The sequence below is a fragment of the Phyllostomus discolor genome, chromosome 13 (assembly GCF_004126475.2).
Source record: "Phyllostomus discolor isolate MPI-MPIP mPhyDis1 chromosome 13, mPhyDis1.pri.v3, whole genome shotgun sequence".
In the NCBI taxonomy this organism is placed as follows: Eukaryota; Metazoa; Chordata; class Mammalia; order Chiroptera; family Phyllostomidae; genus Phyllostomus; species Phyllostomus discolor.
Genome location: NC_040915.2, coordinates 15038187 through 15061089, shown reverse-complemented (window position 1 = coordinate 15061089; position 22903 = coordinate 15038187). Strand labels below are relative to the sequence as shown.

Sequence of the window (22903 nt, the reverse complement as noted above, 5' to 3'; positions counted from 1 at the left end):
GTGGGCAGGAAGAGAGACTTGCTTTTAGAACACACAGTCAAGTGATCAAGCAGGACTCTTTGAAGGGACAGGTGACATCATGCAACTGGGGAGGTTATAGGGTGAGAAGTACTATGAAGACTATAAAATAGAATAGTATAGAGGAGGGAAGAGACAATACATAAGACTTTAGGCCAGGTGGTCAGAGGAGGAGTCTTTAAGGGGCCTTTGGCTGAGACCTGGGGGATGAGAAGTTGCCGACCACATGAAGATGTGTAGCAAAGGCATTCCAAAGAACAGCAATGGAAAGTCCTACGGCTGGAAAGTGCTCAGGGTGTTAGCGGAGTTTGAGACCAGCGAAGCTTAAGCACAAAGGGAGAAGAACAATCAGAAAGGAGACTACAAAATGAGCAGAAGCCTTGTCATACATAAGCTAAAGTAAAAACTTAAAATTGTCTTCTGAGTGACATGTGAAGTCGCTGGGAAATTTTGGGCAAGTGTGACATAATAAGGTCAAGTTTTTCTAAAACATCGGTCTACCTGCCATGTGAGGAATGCATTCTCTCTCACCAAGATCACTATGGTTCTGGTTGGCCATGAGTCCAGTGAGTAAAAATGGTACTAAGAAAAGAGAAGAAATACAAAGGGACAAAAATATGATCCATCATAACCTATCCATCAAGTGAGAGCTTACAACCTCCAACAACCATGGTCACTGAGTGTGGGCCCAGAACTAACGTTTTTCAGCTACTCAGAGGAGCATTCTCTGACCACATAATCTCAAGTTGCCTCCCATACCCATCACTCTCAGTCTTCTTTCCCTCATGGTACTTCTATCTCAAAGATTCCTGTTTGCCTGCTTACTTTGCCCACTAAAAATATAAGCTCCATGAGAGTCAGGACTTTCTCTTATTCAGAGCTATGTGCCCAATATCTAGATCAATGCCTAGTACATAGTTGGAGGCCACTAAACATTTGTTGACTGAGCTAATGAAGTCTAAGTTCTAAAAGCAACTCCTAATACAAGGATCGATCTCCAATGAAAAAGCCAGAGATTCAGATGTAGAGACAGCACAGAGACGATTTTTATACTATTCCTATCTTTCAAAAGACGAAAATAATTAGTCATTAGAGTAGCACTATCTGCTGTAATTTTGCGCCAGGTGCTTTCCACATGCTACATCATTTAAGTCTCCCAATGCTCTCAAGTGAGTATTACTCCCATTTTATAAGTGAGGAAACAAGATTTAAGGGATGGAGCTAAGACTATATAGTCAGCAGCATAGCACTGGTTAAAAGCAAAGGGACTGGCAACTGGACCAAGGTTCAAATACTGGCTGCAACTCTTTTTAGTTGTATGACTTACTTTTACTTTCTATACTTTGGTTTTCTAATTTATAAATGGAGAGGCTAGTATATGCTGCATAAATTGTTGTGAAAGTTCAATGAAATAAGGTTTATAAAATACTTAACAAAAGGTACAACAGACAAATAGTTAAATGGCTATAGCTATTCTATTACTATTATGGTTCACATAAACTTAACATCAGGCTTTCAACATATGGAACTCTTCATTCTGTGGCGTTCTAAAAAGACATCTACTCTTTGTCTCCAAGGTCCTGTTCAACCAGCAAGAAAAAGAAGGGAACAAACAGAAAACTGGAAGCTGAATCTTAAAGATACGGAAAGAAATAGAAGAACACCCTATGTAAATTTATCTTAAGGAGATAACAATGGCATGTCTATAAGGACTATCATTATCGACTGATTAATGATCATGAAAAGAGAAAGAGAGAGGGAGAAACACCTTAACTGTCCAAAAGTAGGTCGTCAGTTCAGAAAGTCTTGATGCAGCCCTGGCCAGTATGGCTTAGTTGGCTGGAGCATCCTTTCATACACCAAAGGGTTGTGGGTTGAGTCTAGTCAGGGCACATCTCTGGGTTGCAAGTTCAATCCCCAGTCAGAGTGCACATGGGAGGTAATCAATCAATGTTTCTCTCACATCGATATTTCTATCTCTCTCTCCCTTCCTCTCCTTCTAAAATCAATTAACATATTAAAAATATTAGAAAGTCTGGACATGGCATACCTGGAATATTATGTAGCCATTAAAAACAATCTTAGAGAGTGGTTAATGATATGGGAAGATGATTATGGCCTATTGAGAAGAAATGGCTATAAAACCAAAATGAGTACAGTAGTCTCCCCTTATCTGTGGTTTCAGTTACCTACAGTAATCATAGTCCAAACATATTAAATGGAAAATTCCAGAAATAAACAATTCATAAGTTTTAAATTGTGCACCATTCTGAGGAGCATGGTGAAATTCCACACTACCCCACCCAGGACATAAATCATCCCTTTGTCCAAAGGCTCCCAGCCCATTAAAAACAGCAGACTTCTCAGTTATTGGGTTTGGGGGAGGGGGGTGCACAAGCAAACACATTCACGTTAAGTTTTTATAGTATATTATAATTATTTTATTGTTAGTTATTATTGCTCTCTTAATGTGCCTAACTGATAAAGTTTATCACAGGAAAAATATAGTATAAATAGGGTTCAGTACTATCTATGGTTTCAGATATCCACTGGGTGTCTTAGAACATACACCTCCAGAGGATAAGAAGGACTACTGTATCTCTAATTAATACTATTAGTGTAATTTCCACTTTCTTCTTTTATTTGTCTATAATTTCTAAATTTTCTCTAATGAACATGCATTACCTGTACAATGTAAAAAATACAAGTTTTTTTTGGATTGCTTGATTTTTTTTTTTAATGACTAGCCTATGTGCCAAGAAACACTGGGGACACTTGTCTCAGAAGGTAGAGGAACATCCTGCTATTTTGCTGTTAATGCCTTTATGAACCACAGGGTTGGCAGCTTGAGGGATGGAGATATAAGCCATCTTATCCCGGTCTCCTTTAAATTTGCCCAAAATATATTATTTCAGAAGAGTCTAGATGAAATACCTACAAAGACTCAGATTTCATACCCAGTTTCCTGACCTATCCCAAATAGGTTTTTAGGTCCCTAATTGGCATTATAAATACACAATTATATCTGGAACTGTTCAACTAACCCAGATAAGATGCTCTCATTCATGCCCCCAAATATATCTTCTTGAAATACAAATCACTGACCTACTTCGTTAAAGACGATTTTAATAGTATCTCCCTACCTCAATAATAAAAATGGGAAACTTGAGGCTTCTTGCATCAAGGTCCCATTAGAGAAGTAGAAAATAAGCATCTGAATGCTCCCCATCAACGCAGCTCACCAAGGAGCAGGACATTCTGTACTAACCCTGGTTCTGAGATGTCCTTTCACCTCTGAAACACAACACAAGATGTGCAACAGGAAAGGAGGCCCAAGACAGTGTTTTTTTACAAGATGGGACCACTCAGAGCTCAGACTTCTTCAGATTCACAGTCACCTCAAATCTGGGAGTCTTTTTAGCTATCACCCTAAAGGCTTTGTTTTTCCCATAATCAAGAGGTCAGAGATCAGTCACTCCTTGTCTTTTGGCAAGGCAAGATGGTGATGGGGGAAGGGCAGACACAGTGAAAGAATGAGAAGGCAAAAATAAGATGGGAGGAAAGCAAATGAGAGGAAGAGAAAACATATAAATGGTAAAGAACATGTTATCTTACACTGGGGCTGGAATTTCATAGAACAGCACAGGCCTTCAATAAGAAAGGACTTTCATGTGAAGACCTTAGATACCCCCAAATCACTGCCAATTCAGTCATGAGAAACTTACTTCCTTATCACTAATTCCAATAATGGTTACATCTGAAACCGTCAAAATATAGTTACCCCAGTCAGAATACTACTGAAATTTTTTTCCTCTGGAGAAAAAAAAGTTCCTCTCTTCTGCTCAAAACAATGTGTCTTCCTGCTAGAAGTTAAGTTCTTCCTTCCCACTGACACCAGGAAATTACTCTCTCCCAAGCAAGATCGGAATTAAGAAAGAGACATGAGTAAAGAATCCTATACCAGAGACCTACACACACTCAGGAATGAATGTGAAACAGGCCTGCTGCACTAGCATTATCTGTCAAAAGGTGAACAAAATAAAGAAAAATTGACTGCCAGATACACACATCCTGGCATTGAAATCTGGGGAGCTGCAAATTATCTGAAGGCAGCAAAGGAAAAGGATATGTAACTTCAGAAGATTAAGGGACAAAGGAGACAGGAGCATACCACACTTTGGGCCATGGGTTAAAAATCCTGAGGAAGTGGCTGCTTACAGTTGGGGGGATGGGAAGGATGGAGGATGATGGCTAAGGAGTAAGAGGGTTTCTTTGGAGAACGATAAAAATGTTCTAAAATTAACTGAGGAGATGGAAGAAAAATTATGTGAACATATAAAAAGTCACGAATTATACATTACAAATGAGTAAATTATGTGGTATGTGAATTATATCTCATTAAGCTATTTTAAAAGAATCCTAAGGAAGGACCTCCAAGGTCTCCACCCACCACTGCCTAACCTCATAATGGCACATTTGGGGAGCCCAGTAATACAACTGCTAGAGGTGTCACATCAAGATACATGTCATCCTTTTCCTGCATAACATTTCACAAGTTTCTCATAGAAGATTACCATCAAAACAGAAGATTGAAATGTGTTTCAATCTTCTTTCTTTAAAGAAGATTGGAAGGGAAAGGTAAGATGAGACTCCAGCATTCAGAACCCAGACTTGTGAAAACAAGTAAATTTTAAGTTATGCTCAGCTGGTGATCATCTTCTTGCTTGAACTCTGTGCTGCTCCCGGCACAAAACCCCAAGCCCTGTTGTGCTGTCTTTTCATTTCAGCATGGTGTGAAGTAATGCTGGCCAGAAGAGGTGGGGAAGATGAGAAGCAAGCCAAAGTCATGTCCCAAGACACTGAGGCCAAAAGCTTTCAGTTCCACTCCAATTTTCTATGCAATGGAGCAGAGCTTCCCTGCTGCGGAACTGATTACAAACCTGCTGGCTATGTAAAGAGGAAACAGGATTTCTTTCCAGAGAGAGAACCATCTTGCAGCTCTAAATGGAGCTGGCAACATGGTAGCTTGCTGACCTTGCATACTGAGCCCAGGGAGGTTTTGGCCAGAGGGCCAGGAGACGGCAGCAAGCAAAGCTGTCTGAGGCCTCCAAGGCCTGGCCAGCAGACCAGAGGCAGTGGGACAAGGCCAGAGCTGGGAGAGGTACAGATGTGGAGGCACCCATCCCCAGGGCCTGCCTGGCCTCCACAAGGCCCCCAGCGGGAGTCATGAGGCTGATGATCTGTCGGCTAAGCTGCCCAGAACAGGATATGTCAAACATTTCAATGCACTAGTCAGAAGCAAACACCAGGATCTCCTGTTTTTGGAAAGAGTAGCCCACAGAATTGTTTAGGAAGCAAACAACAGGGAAAAGCAGCACGAGTCTCCTGGTAGCTACATCCCAGGGTCCCACCAGTGGCAGGGCTGCGGTCTGCTCTGTCACCCAGCCCTCATCAGATGACTGAGAACCGGCTAAGATCAGAACAGAGATAAGGAGGAGCTGTTGGCAGAAATGAGTTGCCCGAGGGTACCTTCCAGGCCTGAGCAGGAGGTCAACTCTGTCTGGGTTTCAGGCACCTCAGCCTCCGGAGCCATCAGCCAGTCTCTCTTCTACTCTTCCCTAGACACTGTGTACTCTCAAGCTATGCAACAGCTCAGCCAGTTCATTATGCTTCCTGAATGTTTTTAAAGAAAAAAAAAATGTGTAACACAATTACAGGCTCTGACCCCAAACGACTTTAACCCTGACAAGAGCACCCAAGACTTACTGTGGGAAAACGTTTGCCCTGTGACTGTCCATGAGCATAAAGTTTCCTTTCAGGAGCTGCATAGCTCCCCCCACCCGGCCCCCACCCCAAGTGCTACAGAAAGAGCCCAGCTCACAGGCCAAACTCATGGAACAAGTGGATCGCATGTGTAGAGCCACAGGCTGAGATGTTCGGATGTGGGTAGAATCTGTGCTTTTCCGAGCCATTCCCCATCATTCCTTGATCTGCCATAAGGGCTCCTACCTGAGATGTCCCGACATGAGGCAAGCTGACACAGCTATGCATGCTAAGGGCAGACAAAGGATTTCAGACAAGGTTTATGTAGATTCTCTATGTGCCTGTAGAGACTTAATGTGTGGTCTGAGGACCCACTCCAGTCAACTCACCTTGGGGAACTGAAAGGATGCAGATTTCCAGACCTCATACCAGACTCATCCATCAGAATCTCTTTGTGGGGAGCCTGGAACTCTACCATTAGAGGAATTCTTACACATACTCACATTTAAGATCCACTCTCTTACAACCAATTATAGGCACTTACGTGCATCTGCTTACCCTGCTAAGCATGATACCTACAATTTATTTCATGAATTCCTCACAACAGCAAAGTGGGTATTTACCACCTTTGTACTTCCACTGCTTTCTCCTGTTTCACCTTCAAAGGTCAAATACAAAGGCCTTTGGGCAAGCTCTCTTCCAAACCGGCCAGGATGAAACACCTGGTCACCAGAGCAAAAGTCTCTCCAACTCTCTTCTACCCACCTCTTCTGCTGCATGTCGATATTCCCAAGGATTTCGGCCTCCATTCTTCTCTCTGTATGAGTGGTTCTTCACCTTTGCTGCCCATTAGAGTCACCTGAGGAGCTATTAAAATTCCCAATGCCCAGGTTGTAACAAAGACAAATTACATCAGAATCTCCCAGGCTCCTCGGGTGATGTCAATGAGCAGTTACGACTGACAACCACTGCCTCGGCCTCCAATAGCACCTGGTGGGACCCAAATCTACACCAGTAACTAAATCTTCTCCAGAGCGGCAGACCTGTGCTTCCCACCACTTTGTAGGTGTCTCCACCTGCATGTCTCGTGGGAACAACTCAGCAAGGACGAGCTGACACAGCTTCATATCCTACACCATAGATCTCCTCCTGCAGCACACAGTTTAGCCATTCCTCCAAGACCTAAAATAGAAGCTCTGGAGACACCCCAGACTCCTGCCTCCTCTCTCCACTGTTGGCTACACGTTAGCCTCTTCACCCACACCAGAACATCTCAAAAATGCCATGGAAGCCTGCATTCTCCTCTATACTTTGTCAGCATTTGACTGAAGATTCAAATAATGATTCCATTAAGAGAGATTTTTAACAAAGTATACTCATTGCCACTAGCTCTGTATACTCCCTGGCACACTGCCACCTACCCCAACACCTGTACTCTAGTCTGAGAAGCACAGCCTAGCCACCCCCTCCCCAGCAGGATGGCCAGATGGTCCATTCTCTTACTCACTTCTGCCTTGGGACATTGGTAAGCCAAGTAAAGCTCAAATCACTCTTAAAAGACAGGATTATTTTACATAATACATTGACAAATACTTTTCAATGTGATGATTATTTCAAGATATTTTAGGAAAAAGTAATGCTAACCATATTAAACCAATGATTTCAGACTGTAATAAAGTTCCCATTTGAAATAAATATAGCTTTAAATAAGTACACTTTTTCAAAGAAAATAAACAGTAATGAAAGTGCACAAAAACAACAGGGGTGGTTTTAAATGACTGATTTCAGAACACTGCCTTGTTGGGCTTCATAAGCCTTCACCTGCCTTTCCCAAAGTTCTCTGCTCCACAGACCCTTTTAGACTGCTAGCAATCATGCCGGTGTGCTCACTGTGGGCTGTCTGTGCCGCCCTGACTCTCAAGACACTGAGCCTCTAGAAGACAGGAACTGTACCTGCCCCGTCCCAGAAACCCACCACCAGGAGCCTGTACTCCAACATGAGCGGTCACAGGCACTGGACTAGAGACCATGCAGCACAGGTGACATAACCCTGTCTTCCACTGGGAGAAGTGCTAAGCTCTGCAGGACAGGCAGCCAGAAGAGAGACGTCAGACAAAACGCTCCGTTCCTGCTCCACTCCCCAGAAATACCATTGCCCAGGGAAGCTTCACTGACAGAGAAGGTGTGCCTCCTGGCCCAAAGGCACAATCTCCAGTCACCAAGCGTAGGCCACCGCCCTCCTTTAACACCTGCCAAACTTCCTGAGTAACGCGCAAGCTGCAGGGAGATAAAAACTCAACAGCACCCTCACTCGGAACACAAACAAGTTCTCTGGGGCCGTAAGTTCAAGTGATTCCTGGTACATTCTGTCTCATTTTAGGGAATGATTTTGTTGTGGCTTTTAATTCCACAGTCAACAATACGTACAGACTGGGGAGTAGGAAATGGAGAAACTCTACGCATTGTTTTATTACAGAGGCCACTCTGTCATAAACTAAATAATGAGTTTCCTTCCTACTTTAAAATCACAACTAATAAAATTCAGTTAACACAGAACTTTTCAGAAACACTCCCATGAAATATTTATTGAAATAAAAAATGTACATACCCTTTGGCCCAGTAGTTCCCTTTCTAGGAATTCATCCTACAGATCTACTCACGCATGTGCCCTTGACAAGCGGTGCCAGGGTGTCCACAGCAGCATTGCTCGTGACGGTGAAAGACTAGAAATCACCTAAATGTCTGTTACTGGGGGCACTGGTCAAATAAACTATGTCACATCTGTACAGTGCAATACAATGCAATGCTAAAACTGAGCTAGCTCTATACGTACCAATGTAGAACAATACCTAAAATATATTAAAATAGTTCACATTGCAAACACACACAAAACACTGTATTAGGCATGCTACCCCCCAAAAAACACATAAATATATTTGCTGAAAAAAGCATAAATTAGGTCTGAAAAATATACAAGAACTGGTAAAAGGTTGCCCCCAGTAGAAGAACTAAGGATCCGGAGACAGAAGGAATTGAAAGGATACTCACAGTCCCTTTAGTCCCTTTTGAATTGTATACCGCTTACAGGTGTTCCCTACTTAGACAACTTTTTTAAAAGAAACACAGCGATAAGTTAAAGTAAAAAAGCCTATTTTATTTTATTTTATTTTCTCAAATGCTAACCATTTTCTACACCTGACCCACAAGTGTAATAACAAAATATGCAGTTAGGAATCTGTTAAGGTTTTAGTGTGTCTGCTTGATAGTCTCAGCAGCGCAGGAACTACCTCAAGTTCAACTTGATCTGACTGGAAATGTACCTCAAATCTACCTAAAGAACAAGAGGAGCCAGTTCATATTTTCAAAGTGTTCACTTTAGCCCATAGTCAACTTGAAAGCATATCTGACAGAGAGATCAGATGAGCTTTGAAATCTACCTGTGGTGTTTACAAACCATGTGATACAGGGTTTATTTTGCCTTTTCCTTTGCGGCAGCAGCAGGTGTCAAAGCATAGCTACTGGCTTGGCCCAGATGCCAGCTAGTTAACAAGGTTTAGTCCAGAATCCCCAAACCCCTCAAACTTTGTCCATCTGGCAGAGAAAATGCACACACACACACAGACCACTCTAACCTCAGGAATCTCCTCTTTCTAAATATAGCCAGCCACTGCCCAGGCTCCAAGCTCACCCTCTGCAGCACTGTGTGCCTTCCAACCCAAGGTGAAATGAGCCAGATATAAACATGCCCTGACAGCTTCTGGCACACACTGACAAGCTGTTTTCCTTACTATTTCCTCTGTTTCTCCACTCTGGGTTTCTACAAAAATGTGTAAGCCCCAGTGACTCTAATTTGTAAACACTCCTGTGGCCACTAATGTTGTATTCTCACCCTAACAAATGTGATTTTCCTTTTGGTCCCTGAAATTCAAGGTTGAAATATCCCATTAGATATGGGCAAAGTCCCATTCCATCACCCATTTTATCTGTAAGCACCTGCAGCTCAGAAAAGATACCAGACAAATCCAAGGACACAGCCAATTAATTGTAACCTCTCTCTCCCTCTCTCTCTGTCTGTCTCTCTCTCTCTCTCTCTCTCTCTCTCTCTCTCTCTCTCACGCACACGCACAAAGACATTCATACTTTCTTCTATCCCCTGCTTCTTTTAGAATTCATGTCAGTGCCTAACAATAGGGCCTGTTCTGTTAAGAATGCTTCCAATTTAAGCAAAAGGTTAAGCTTCAGAAACATAATCTAACCAATTCAAAAAGAGCACCAAATATCAACTAGCTACAGGGATGCAAAGGACCTAAACAACAGATGTCAAAGAGCTGGCAAAAATTAGAGTTTCACAATTCCACCTGGAGGAATCTTTGATGAATCTTCAAGGATTCAGGAAATCTTCTATCCCATGGAAACACTGGGACTCACACACAAAGGTGGGTGTGCAAGTGATCACCACAGCACTTCCTTTAATAGTGAAAAGCCGTGACAATCCAAACATCCTTCAACAGAAGTCTGGATAATAAGCTATGTTTCCACATCGTAGAACTCTCGACAGTCATTAAAAAGAATGCACTTATGTACATGTACTGACAGGAAAGATCTCTGAAACACAGTATTAATTAGAAAAACACAACAGAGCAATTCATATAGTATAATCCTATGTATGAAAAAAACAAACATGCACAGAAAAAGGACAAGGAAAAAAAGCACACCAACCTGCTGACAGTGGTTACCTTAGGAAAGGGGCTTTATTCTGTACATTTCCATAGTCCTGGATGCTTTTATAAAACTGTATTCATAAACTATCTATGCATTTTTTTTGTCTTTGCACTGTAAGATTAGGTCATTCATTCACACTGTTAATTATCCCCCCAATCCTAATCCTCCCCAAGTCTTTTTCATTTCAGAAAATAGCACCATCATTCACATAACTGCTCTAGACAAAAACACTGGAATCATTCTTGACTTCTCTTTTTTCCCATAGCCCCAATCTAATCAAACGGCAAATCCTGTAGGCTCTACTTCCAAAAACACCCAGAATCTGACCACCATCTCTGAAGCTGCCACTATAATCCAGGTGCCTCTTACTTGGCCTATTAGAATAGCCTCCTAACTGGTCTCCTGGTCTCCATTCTTGCCCCACTACACCTATTCTCCACAGAGTGGCCCCATGATCTCTTAAGAACACAAGAAGGACCACGTTACAGTCTCCCGTGTCTGCCAATCACACCCAGAATGAAATGCAGAGACCTTTCCGGGACTCAAGACCCCCACAACCTGGCTCCTGGACTCCCTCCTTGTTCATCTGCCATCACTCTGCTTCAGCCACACTGGCCTCCCTGCTGTTCCCCAAATGCCCCATGCAATCTCCCTCCTCGGGACTTCTGCACCTGTTCTGCCATCCTAAAAGCCCTTAGTCTAGTCTAGAGCTTACAGAACATGGTATGAGCAGATCAGGGCTCCATATTTGTTCATGAAAGCCTTCTTTTGATGGCCAAAAAAATACATAATTTGAAACATACTGGATTATAATTTTAAAATTAAAACTAGGGTCAGTCAGAAATTTAAATCTAGAAAAACCACTTTGACTGTTAACTTTATACGGGCACCCGTCCCTTGGATAACTTTTAAAAATGCAATGGCCTTGACAGGATAACGAAGTCACCTTCATGGGTTGGTTCCCCAACAGCTCAATGGTGGTAACGGTTCCTCCCTGACCCATTCACATTCTGTCGATACATGGGGTTTGTGATCATTAGCTTACTCTGACCAGAATCAGGACAAGCAGCCTGGGCCTCTGCCGGGAGGGACTGGCCTAACCAGCGCAGAAACCTGAACCTCAGCTTCCTGAGAACCACACTCCTAAACCAGGGAGCCTGAAACTGACCAATCGAATACACCTGAGGCTGAAGCAAACTGAAGGGAAAAGTCCTCAAATGAGGAAGCAAAAGTCCTCAAATGAGGGCAAACAGAGAATGGACTGAATGCTCTTCACTTAACTATCAGAAATTTTATGAAACAAACTAAAAGGGAAAAAATTGCAAGCCCAACAAAAAGATCTGAATAAGCATTTCAGAACACAAAATGCACCAATGGGCAATATGCACATGAAAAGATGCTCAACATCATTAGTCATCAGGAAAATGCACACTGAAACCACAATAAGATACCACTTCACACCCACTAGGATGGCTACCGATCAGACAATGAGACAGACAAGAATGAGTGTTGGATATGACATGCAGAACCTGGAACCCTAGTCCACTGCTAGGGGGAATTTTAAATGACACTTCTGCGGTGGACAACAGTTTGGCAGGGTTGTTTCTTTTTTTTAATGAAACATATATTAACTATACAACCTAGCAATTCTACTCCTAGTAAGAAGTGAAATAAGAAATGAAAACATATGTCCACACAAAGACATGTATGCAGATGTTCATTGCAACATTATCCGTAAGAGCCAAAAGCTAAAAACAACCCAAACGCCTATCAGCTGGTGAATGGATAAACAAAGCAGGGTTTACGAAATGGAGTACTCTTTAGCAATAAAAAGAAACAAACCACTGGTACATGCTACAACATGGATGCATCTAAAAATATTATGTTATGCTATGTGAAAGAAGCCAGATGCAAAAGACCACATAGAGTATGATTCAAGTTAGCTTAAATTTTCAGAAAAGAAGAATCTATATATTTAGACTAACTCTTTGAAGTATTCCCTATGAGGATTCCCTGACGTTAGACTTACTTTATTTCTAGAACCATAAGAGGCACCTAGGTTTTAGAGGAGGAAAATAGGAAAAAAATTTTGAAGCAAAAAATGTGGTAAAATATTTAATAACAAACAACATAATATTTCACCAATGTAAATGTAAACAGAACTCAACAGCAGCATTAACCATTATTCCTCTCAAATGGGGGGGGGGGTGCGTCTTATAGACCGAAAATGGGTAATTCACTGTCCCATTCATTCATTCATTCATTTACTTAGCACCAACCAAGTGTCAGGGGCTCTACCAGGCCTGGGGAGGTAGTGGAAGGCAAGACACTCAGAGAAAGGCTCTCATGGGGCTTACATGAAGCTAGGGGAGGCAGACAAAAATAAGCCGATATATAAGTCAGCAAAATAAACTGAGCTGTAGATATATGCATGAAGAAACTACGGCTGAAGATATGGTTGACACTGACCAGGAGGGTAAGACAGGGGTGTGGTTGGGCAGTTTTGGAAGGCCTGTCTGAGGACACCTTTGATGGAGGATGAAACGAGGAGCAGCAGCCAACTGTGTGAAGGAAGGTCTAGTGCTGAGTCTTCCAAGTGAAGGGAAGAACAAATGCAAATGTCCTGGGGTAAGAGTCTGCCCTTTCCAAGGAATAAAAAGCAATGATGGTATTGCCGGAAGGTGCCGCAGGGGGAGGCTGTGAATATGACAAGCTATATCTATCACTCCTATGGTTCTGTTACATTACACAGCAAAAGGAATTCATCAACTGACTTTCAGTTCATCAAAAAGGTGATTATCCAGGTGGGCCTAATCTAACCACAAGAGCCCTTTAAGATCAGGGAGTTTTCTCTGGCCCATGGCAAAAGAGGAAGTCAGAGACTGCAGTGACCATTCATTCAGAAGGACTCTGGGGACTCTTGCTAGCTTTAAAGATAAAGGAGCCACATGAGAAGGAAGGTGGCTCCTTAAAAGCCCTGACTGGTGTAACTCAGTTGAGCATCATTCCACAAAACGAAAGGTACCAGTTTCTCAGTCAGGGCACATACCTGGGTTCCAGGTTCAGTCCCCAGTAGGAGCATAAACAAGAGGCAACCAATCGATGCTTCTCTCTCACATCGGTGTTTCTCTCCCTCTCTTTCTCCTCCCCTTCCTCTCTCCCTCTAAAAACAAATACACAAAATCTTTAAAAACATCTTTAAAAAACAGATGGTGGTCCCTGCTGACATCCAGCAAGAGAACAGGAACCTTTGACTAGCAGCAAAGAAATGAATCCTGTAGACACCTGAAACGATTTGGGTGTAAGATTCTCCCCCAGAGCCTCCTTATAACAGCTAACAGCCTCTAGAGACCCAAGAGCAGAGAATTCAGTCCCTCCACGCCTGGATTTCTGACCTGTAGAACAGGGAGTAATAAATCCATGTTGTTTCACGCTTCAAAAAGGAAAAATAAATAAGTAAATAAAGGTTGTCTGTGGCTTGAGGTAAGAATGGAGAATGCCTATTTGGGGTGATACAAGTGGTCTAAAACTGGATTGGGGTAATGTTTGCAGAACTCTGTAAAACTAGCAAATTGTACACTAAAAACTGATGAAATAATTCAATAAAGCTTTTTTAAAAACTCCCTGAAAATATGCTGATCTGAAACAAATGGCTACTTTGAAAGGAATATGCATAAACATAATATTTTTATATCCTCAACAGAGAATAAGTTTATTGATTCTAGAGAGAGAAACTGAGTGAGAGAAAGAGACATCGATGTGAGAAAGAAACATCGACTGGTTGCCTCCTGCACGCACCCCAACCAGGGATCAAACCCACAAGTCAGGTATACACCCTATCAGGAATGGAACGTGCAACCTTTTGGTGTACAGGACCACACTCCAGCCAACTAAGCCGCCAGGGCAAACATAGTGTTCTCAAGAGAGACATCTATAATAAATCACTCTTATTAATTCAGAGTGTTAGTGATCATTCTGAAGGGAAAAAAGAGAAGATAGAAAATATATAGCTTTTTTATACCGTTAAAGGAGAAAGAACAGTCTTTCCTAATGATAGGTGTTGGTAATTAAAACTCAACAAAGAAGATATTCAACCATTAAAAGGAATGAAATTTTGACATGCGCTACAACATGAATGAACCTTGAAAACACTAAGCTAAATGAAACAAATCAGACACAAAAGGACAAGTACTGGATTATTCCATTACTATGAGGTACTTAGAAAAGTCAAATTCATGGAGAAGGAAAGTAGTATAGAGGTTTACCAGATACTAGGGGGACCGAATAATGGGGAGTTACTGTTTAATGGGTATAGAGTTTCAGTTTGGTATGATAAAAATGTTCTGGAAAGAGAGAGTATTAGTGGAAAGTTTGTGTTACGTATATTTGACCACAGGGAAAAAAAAAACTACTCAGCATAAGGTAACTCAAATAACCCAATTAAAAATGAGCAAAAGATCTGAACAGACACCTCACCAAAGATGATAATCAGGTGACAAATAAGCATATTAAAAAGATGTTCAACACCCTGTTATTAGAAAATTACAAATGTAAAAAACAATGAGCTACCACCCTGCCTCCCTATTAGAACAGCTGAACCTCAAATACAGACACCACCAAGCGTGGCTGAGGATATGCAGCAGCAGGAACTCTCATTCACTGCTGGTGAGAATGTAAAATGGCATGGCCACTTCGGAGGACAGCTTGGCAGTTTCTTACAAAACTAGACATACTCTTACCATATGATCCAGCAATTGTGCTCCTTGGTATACACCCAAAGGAGCTGAAAACTCATGTTCACACATGAACCTGCATAGAAATGTTTATATCAGCTTTATTCATAATTGCTAAAACTTGGAAGCAACTAAGATGTCCTTCAATAGATGAATGAACACATTCACGTGGTACATACAAACAACGGAAAATTGGTCAGTGATAAAAAGAAATGAGCTAGCAAGTCACAAAACATATGGGAAAACCTTAAATGTATATTGCTAAATGAAAGGAGCCAATCTGAAAAGACTACCTACCATATGATTCCAACTATGACATGCTGGCAAATGTCATAGCAATGTCAAGGCAAAACTAGCAAAACAGCAAAAAGATCAGCGGTTGCAAAGGATTGGGTACAGGAGATGAATAAGTGAAACATGGAGATTTTAAGACAGTGTAATGGCCAATAAATGTTATTATGCATTTGTCCCAACCCATAAAACATACAAAACAAAAAGAGAACCTTATGTGATTTATGGATTTTAGTTAATAACATTTTATTGCCATTGTAATAAACGTACCTCACCACTTCAAGATGTTAATAATAGGAAGAAATAGATGTGAGAGGTTATATGGGAACTCTCCATACTTTCCACTCAATTGTCCTGGAAACCTACAAACTGTTCTAAAAATAAAGTCTATTAATTATTTTTAAAGGGGGGAGGAGGGGAGCTTAACACTCAATCAGTGGGTTGAGAACTACAGATTAGATCCAATTTATTCAATCCAATCAAGAGCAGAATGAATTAAGTGAAAGGACTTTTTTTAAAAGCCAATATTATATAAACACTATAAAATCTTGTTTGCATTTAATTTGCTATTGTTTATATTTGTATGAGTAATACTTCAAATGTCAGTATTGCAAATTATCACCATTTACAAATAATTAGGAAATCCTTTTTCTTCCTTTTATTTGCAAGGTGTTAAAGCAAAGTAAAGGAACTGGGAAAAATATTTTGCTATCTAACTCCACACCCATTTGTTCCATTAGGATTTTATGAGTAATCTCCTCCTAAACAAAGCAACTTGGCATTGAACATCCTTTGAGAGTGTATGCCATTCAAGAAGGGTTCATCTCACTATTGCAAGGAGCCTGTATCAAACCCTTAAAAAGTACAGAAAGATGGCAAGCTTTAAAGCATGCAACACTTGATGTGAATATTTTTATTCTTGTTTTAAGGAGCAAAGAGGATGAACTATTGATCTTACCAAATCCGACCCAGGAGTAGGTTTCACCCTCCCTGCTTGATGCTTTTTTACCCAGTTAAAATATAATCACTTCCAGGTATGATATAAACAAATCATGGGAATATAATGTACAGCGTGGTGACTAGAGTTAATACTCTAGTGAATATCTGAAAGTTGCTAAGAGAATAAATCTTAAAAGTCTCCTCATAAGAAAAAAACTGTAATTTTAGTGACAGACTTAACTAGACTTAATCATGCTGACCTTACAATATATAGAAGTACCAAGTCACTGTGCTGTACACCAAAACTAATATGCCAATTACATCAAAATAAATTTTTAATAAAAAAAGAAATTAATGCTATAAAAAAGAAATTCTATTGTTTTTAGGAAACCAAGAGATAATCAGAAACCCTCATTTGCCCCTCTAGCCTACAACTATTCTTTAATCCTATGATGGAGAGACAAACAACTTCAGCGCACAATACAAAGTATCAGCTATTCCTTGCTACTCAGGACTCGGACTCTGAAAAACAACTGAGGTGGGACAATATTCTCAGTTACTCTAGCACCAGCTGCATATTTCTCCTTCCTAAGGTCTAGATCTACATAGAATTTGCATCTGCACCGCCAGTGTGTTTACTGAAGCACCAAAAAATCATGTTCAAGGAAATGCCGGATCATCCATTGCCAGGTTCAAAACTTGGTTGTACAGCTTCCTAGTCGTGTGACCTTAGGCAAGTTACCACAACTCTAAATTGCAGAAAAATAAGAGTATTCATCTCAACGGATGGTGAAAGGACTAATGAGACAATGTGCACACTTAGCATACAGTGGAGCACTTGGTAAGTGCTCAATAAACAAGGCTGCTGGCATTCTTATTAGACTATTTTCTGTTAAATTCACTGGGGTTGCCTTGGTGATGTGATGCAGGTCAGACATCTCAGAATTATTAACTGCCAAGAATGCAATGAAAAAGGTGTGCCATCTCCAAAACATCTCATGAAAACTATGGGCTCAAAAACAGTCACTTCGTTTTCCTTAAAAAAAAAAAAAAAAAAAAAGCATCACACAGAAGAATACCTACTCAAGAGTACAGCTTGATTCAGCGTCACACACCCTGCCCCAACATGACTAAAAGCTCACTGAGAGAAGAGGCTAGATTCTTAGTCTTGTTTTGGTAATCTCCTTTGCATCCATCAAACACCCATGAGCTAGAATGAAGCCATTTCCCTCTCTTGAGTTGGAAACACAATGGCATGCCTGGGCTTTTCTAGGCCTTGGAACAACAGTTCAGTCTTTAGGACCTCACCTCTACTTAAATCCCCCTGGAGAAGAGAAAGCAGCTGACAGAACTCCAATCAAGAACTCTGTGCCTACAGCTGGTCACCGCCATCTAGGAGAAAACTACTTAAATTGCGCTGCTGATGTCCAGAATAGGCCAATCTATAGCAACAGAAATTGCATTGGAGGTTGACTAGGGATTGAGGAGAAAAAGTTGGGAAACAATGGGGAGTGACTGCTAGTGGGAATGGGGTTTCTTTTGAGGGTGATGTAAATGTTCCAAGATTGGCTGTGGTGATGAGTACACTAACACTGTGAATGTACTAAAAACCACTGAATTGGGTGCTTTAAGTGGGTGAGAACCATATGGTAAGGTAAATTATATCTTAATAAAGTTGATGTTTTAAAGTTTGCATTTCTGCCTCACTTTAAACTATCAGAATAAGGACACCTCATTCTGCCTCAAAGAGTATAGTCAAATTTAAAGGGGCATATCCTCAGCAACAAGTTCATAAACCAACTGTCAAACTGAGGGTTTTCACAGTTCCTGAAAACCCTCAACATCCCTCAAAATCAACAGTCTGATTCACTTTCCTTTCTATGAAACCACATTTGTTTTGCCACTGACTCCATGAGACAGCCAGACGTGAAGTTCAATGCATTCTGCAAGCTTTTCCTACAGGGCAGAGAGAGGCAGCCAGCCCAGCCACTGAGGCAGGGAGTTAATCTAGCCAGATCAAAAATTTAAGATGCCAGAATGTTATTAGAAACAGCAAGATATTAGGAGACTTACTTATATTTTTTCTTTTTAACTTATGGTGCTTTTTTTTGGCATAACCACAACTTTTATACAAACATTACCAGGATTCTTCCCACCAATAGTTAACACGTACACAACTGTTTAATTACCAACAACTGGCATGAAGGAAGCAAGGGCCTAATGCCTTACACCCAAACCAATAAATATCCTTCTACTTTTAAGTGACTTTTTGTCCAAGTCTTGACAACCCTGAATGCTAGAAGATGATACAGCTACCATTAATTGAGCAGTGCTATACACCAGCTCAAGCTACTGTATTTGCTTTTCATACAGTTTTGTTTAGATCTCACAACCACCCTAGGAGGTGAGTGTGGCTATTCCCGTGTTGCACAGGAGGAGCTCAGACTTGGTGACTTGCCCGGAGTCACCTGGTATGTGATAGGGTTAAGATGTGAACCCAGGAAGAATTCCTGAAACTCTTAATTCTGTAAGTCTGAAATTCATCTCAACCCTCTACTATTTCTACATGGAGAGAGGGGGAGGGGGAGAGAGAGAGAGAGACTTAAACACAAAGTCGTTTTCACTGAGACACTGATTAATCAGGTCAGGGAAAGGGTCCTGGGTGAATAAGTGCCCCCAGAGAAGGCCTGGACAAATCAGCACAGAAAAAGTGACTGGGAGTCTCAAAAGCACTAATGCACCTCAAATGAGAACTATCTCCAAAATCAGGATATTTAAAAATATAGGTCCCAAATTACTTCATTGCTTAACTTTCTATGTGTCCAGACCAGAAGTATGGAGTCCAGGGGAAGCCTTCGGGGGTTCATTTTTATGGAGTCCATGGTGTTTATCAGATTCTCAAGGGGACACAAGAGAGACAACTGACCTAGAGGATGGTTTTGTTTCAGGATTAAGTGTACAGGCTTTGGAATCAGACAAGTTGGGTTTAAATGTACTTAATTTTTAAATATACTTAATTTCCATGTCGCCTCAGGCAGGTTACTGACCTCTCTGATCTTCAGTTTCCTCACTCATAAAGTAGAAGTAACAATGCTGTAGATGAACTCTGACAATCTCTGGAAGCCAGTTTCATTGCCTCATATTAACACACAAATAAAACCTAAATCCAACCGTAAATACTAATTATAAAATAAAGCCATAAAATTTTTAGAGCTGAACGAGATTATACATCATCTAAATCACTGTTACTTATATAATTATGTATTTATTTTTTAAAACACTGGCTTTACATTTAGAGTATTGATAAGTATCATCCAAAGAAAAATACACAAATACTAATATAGTTATAGTATACAATGTAGTAAGCACCTAATTATAACAGAATGCCTAAAGTCTGGGAAACAGCCATCTATCAACTTCACATTCTTTAAGAGGTCACATGACCTGTTTGAGTAGCCGTTAATAGTAGAAGAGTAGAGTTATAGAGCTAGATATACAAAGATTAGAACACCTAGTTCCACATAAGTCTTTCCCCCACGTTACAGGGCTCATCCATTCCATTAGACAACTTCAAAACTCTTAAACCCTAGTCCTGCACTGTTTCCTCCTTCCCAAAGAATTCTTACCCCCCCCCCCAAAAAAACTGTAGCAAACAAATAAATTGCCAGTCACACACATGCACCCTCTTCAGATTCAAGGCTGAGATACAAAATGTAAATCCAATTTCCAGAAGGCTTGGTCCACAGGGTGCACTCTGGGCAAGTGGGATGGGGCCAGATGAAGAGCTCTGCATCAGCAATAATTCCATCTCCAGTTCAGACCACCTGGGTTCAAAACTAAGCCCTGCTGCTAGTGTGGCTCTGGGCTAGTGATTCCCTCAAGCCTGTTTTCTCATTTGTAAAAAGAATTAACAGCACATGAGATAATTCATATGAAGCAGTGACTGGCATGGACTAAGTCCCTGTGACCCCAGGGGCAGAATATTCAATGCAACATCCTCCATGTCCATGGCAGGACTCAGCACACAGCAGGCACAGTGTTGAAATGTTCACTGAATACAGCAGAGAGGGCCAATTAAAGCAGATCTGAGAGTCAGTCAAAATTCCTGGGCCTAATCTGTAAATGGGCTCCTAACTTACTCCAAACCAGGGGTCAAGGATTCCCTGAACCCAGAAAGGCCCTGATGACTGACAAAGGAAGAATCTGTGCGCATGCTTCAGGTCAGTCTCCAGCCTCTGAGGAGCCTCATCACGTCACAGTTCTCCGTTTATTTTACCCTAAAAGATTGGCACCTGCTGCCCTGGGGTTCCATTGTCTCCCTCTTCATTTTTAAAAAGAACAGACACAAATGACAGCTCAGGCACTTGACTTCTGTTAGTCTCCTTTAAAGAGGCCTGGGGGAAATTCACAGCTAGGCCCTTACTCTGCCAACAGCAACCTTTCTGAGCTGAAAGGTACCACCTATGAAGAAATCCATCACAGAGTCAGGAAAAGTGAAGTAAAAGACAGTTCCACTCTCTGCCTTCACATTTTTCCTGACTCTCAAAACTAAACGATGGACTGAACCATTTTTAAGAAGAAGGACTGAAAAGCACCAAAAAGGATCTCACAATCCAAGGTGCTCATCCTCAGAGCACTCGTTTGGCTGGAAGGAGAAACTCTCTGGCTCTGCAAAAGTCAAGGGAAAATCGTACACAGAATGCAAATTTCATTTCTCCCCTACCAAAAGGAAACAAGTAAAAATGGTTTTACAAAAGCTTGCAGAATGTTAAAAGACGAGTTTAAACTTCTCTTTTCTGATCGAGGAATGAGGGCATTCCTTCTGAGCCCTTTCAGTTTTCAAGGATAGCGAGAGAGGTAAAAAGGAGAGCAAGGGAGCGGGAGAGGGGGAGTCAGGATATGTCCGTTCTATTTTTAAATCCTCGCCCACGGTTTAGAGTAAAGGAACACTCTGATTCTGTAGTCCCACCCCTATCACCTTCTGCTAAACACATGAATCAGGACTTGCATACGTACATGGTCCTGATTCTAGATGTGGGGGTTACTGACTGCCAATACTTCAAAGACTCCAAAGCTAAGCCACCACTCCACCCAGTCCTTCTCCTGTGCCTTTCGGGAAACCCGGCCGCCCCGGGCCGGCTGAAGCTGCGTGCAAGGATCGAAGCAGTCACAAGCCGCCTTTTTCTGAGGAGAGGCAGCGCCCCCTTGGCAGTGCACTCTCCATTCCCACGGCTGGACACCCAAGGGCGAGCCACTCTTCCCCAAGGGAGCCAGAGTCGTAGCCGCGAGGTGGGGTTTCCCAATAGGCTGCAGCGCCTCAGGCACTATAGCCCCACTTCCGGGACACCTGCGTGCGGCGCACACCCACCCGCGGCGCCCCAGAGCAGCACTCGCTCTCGGTCAACTCCCAGCCATTCCAGAACGAAAATGACTGGGGGACGGGTCTCCTTCCTCCTCGGGTTGTTGCTGGCTCGCCCATTTTACGTAGCCTTCCCGCCTCATACAAGCATCTACGCCCATCCCTCAGAGCCCCGGAGAAAGAAAACCAGCCGGGGGCACCGGCACCGGGACCCAGAGCTGAGCGCCGCCCGACGGCCCCTCCCCGCCCGGCTTCGGGGCACTCACTCTTCAGCGCACTGATGAGGGACTTCCCGTCCTTGATGAGCTCCTTGATGAATTTGTTGGTCTTGTCCAGCTCCGCTTCATGCGACTTGAGTGTCTCTCGGAAGTGCGGGCTGTCGAGGCAGCAGTCACTGAATTCCAGCGCGGGGAGCCCCATCGTGTCAAAGGCGCCCAGGAGGGGGGCGCGCCTTCCCCGGGGCCCGGGAGGCCCGCAGCCCCGAGCACGCACGCGGTGGGACCCCGACTGGCAACCCGACGGCCGCCGGCTCCACAGGTGTGGCGCCGGCTAGCCCTCTGCACTGTGTCCGCCTGCGCGCACGACTCCCGAACCCAGCCGAGTACCGGCTGCCAAGGCGCGCTACGGAGCAGCAGGAGAGCAGGAAGCACAGCGGCGAACCTGCAGCGGCGCCGGGAAGCGAGAGAGCTGCCGAGCGAATTCGGCCGCCGCCTCCCCGCCTCCTTGGCTTGTTAGCTCTCCAGCAACCTCGAGCGCCCCGCCGGCGTCCGGGCTGCTCGAACCTGCTAGCGATGATCTAATCCCACTCGGACCAATCAGCTCACCCGCTTCAGCCCGACCCCCCCGGCCGCCAGAGGACGCCCAACCCTTCCGCGGCCTTGACCCAATCAGCGGGGCCCGGAGGCGGGGCCTAAAACAGAGGGCGGGTCATCTCACCACCTAGGTCTGCAGCATAAGCACCGCCCCCTCCCGCCCGCGCGGCGTTGCAGACCCCGAGCCTTGCGGGTGATCGCTGCAGTGCATGGGCCCCCGCCACCCGGTATCTTGTCCGCCTGCTAGCGGTCCGGGTCCAAGCCCG

At 42.8% G+C, this 22903-nt stretch overlaps 1 protein-coding gene across 4 annotated transcripts in view; it reads right to left on the bottom strand.

The window, feature by feature from the left end:
* The window catches only part of ARHGAP26 (Rho GTPase activating protein 26), a 409289-nt gene extending 386701 nt beyond the window's left edge, over positions 1-22588 (bottom strand). For 3 of the 4 annotated variants that reach the window (XM_036014068.1, XM_028527303.2, XM_028527306.2), the window contains exon 1: positions 22092-22245. In XM_036014068.1, coding sequence (XP_035869961.1) covers positions 22092-22245 — 154 coding nt within the window. Of the gene's footprint in view, positions 1-22091 lie in introns of all 4 variants that reach the window. The other variant, XM_036014072.1, reaches the window with a different exon arrangement.
* Between the last annotated feature and the right edge of the window lie 315 nt (positions 22589-22903).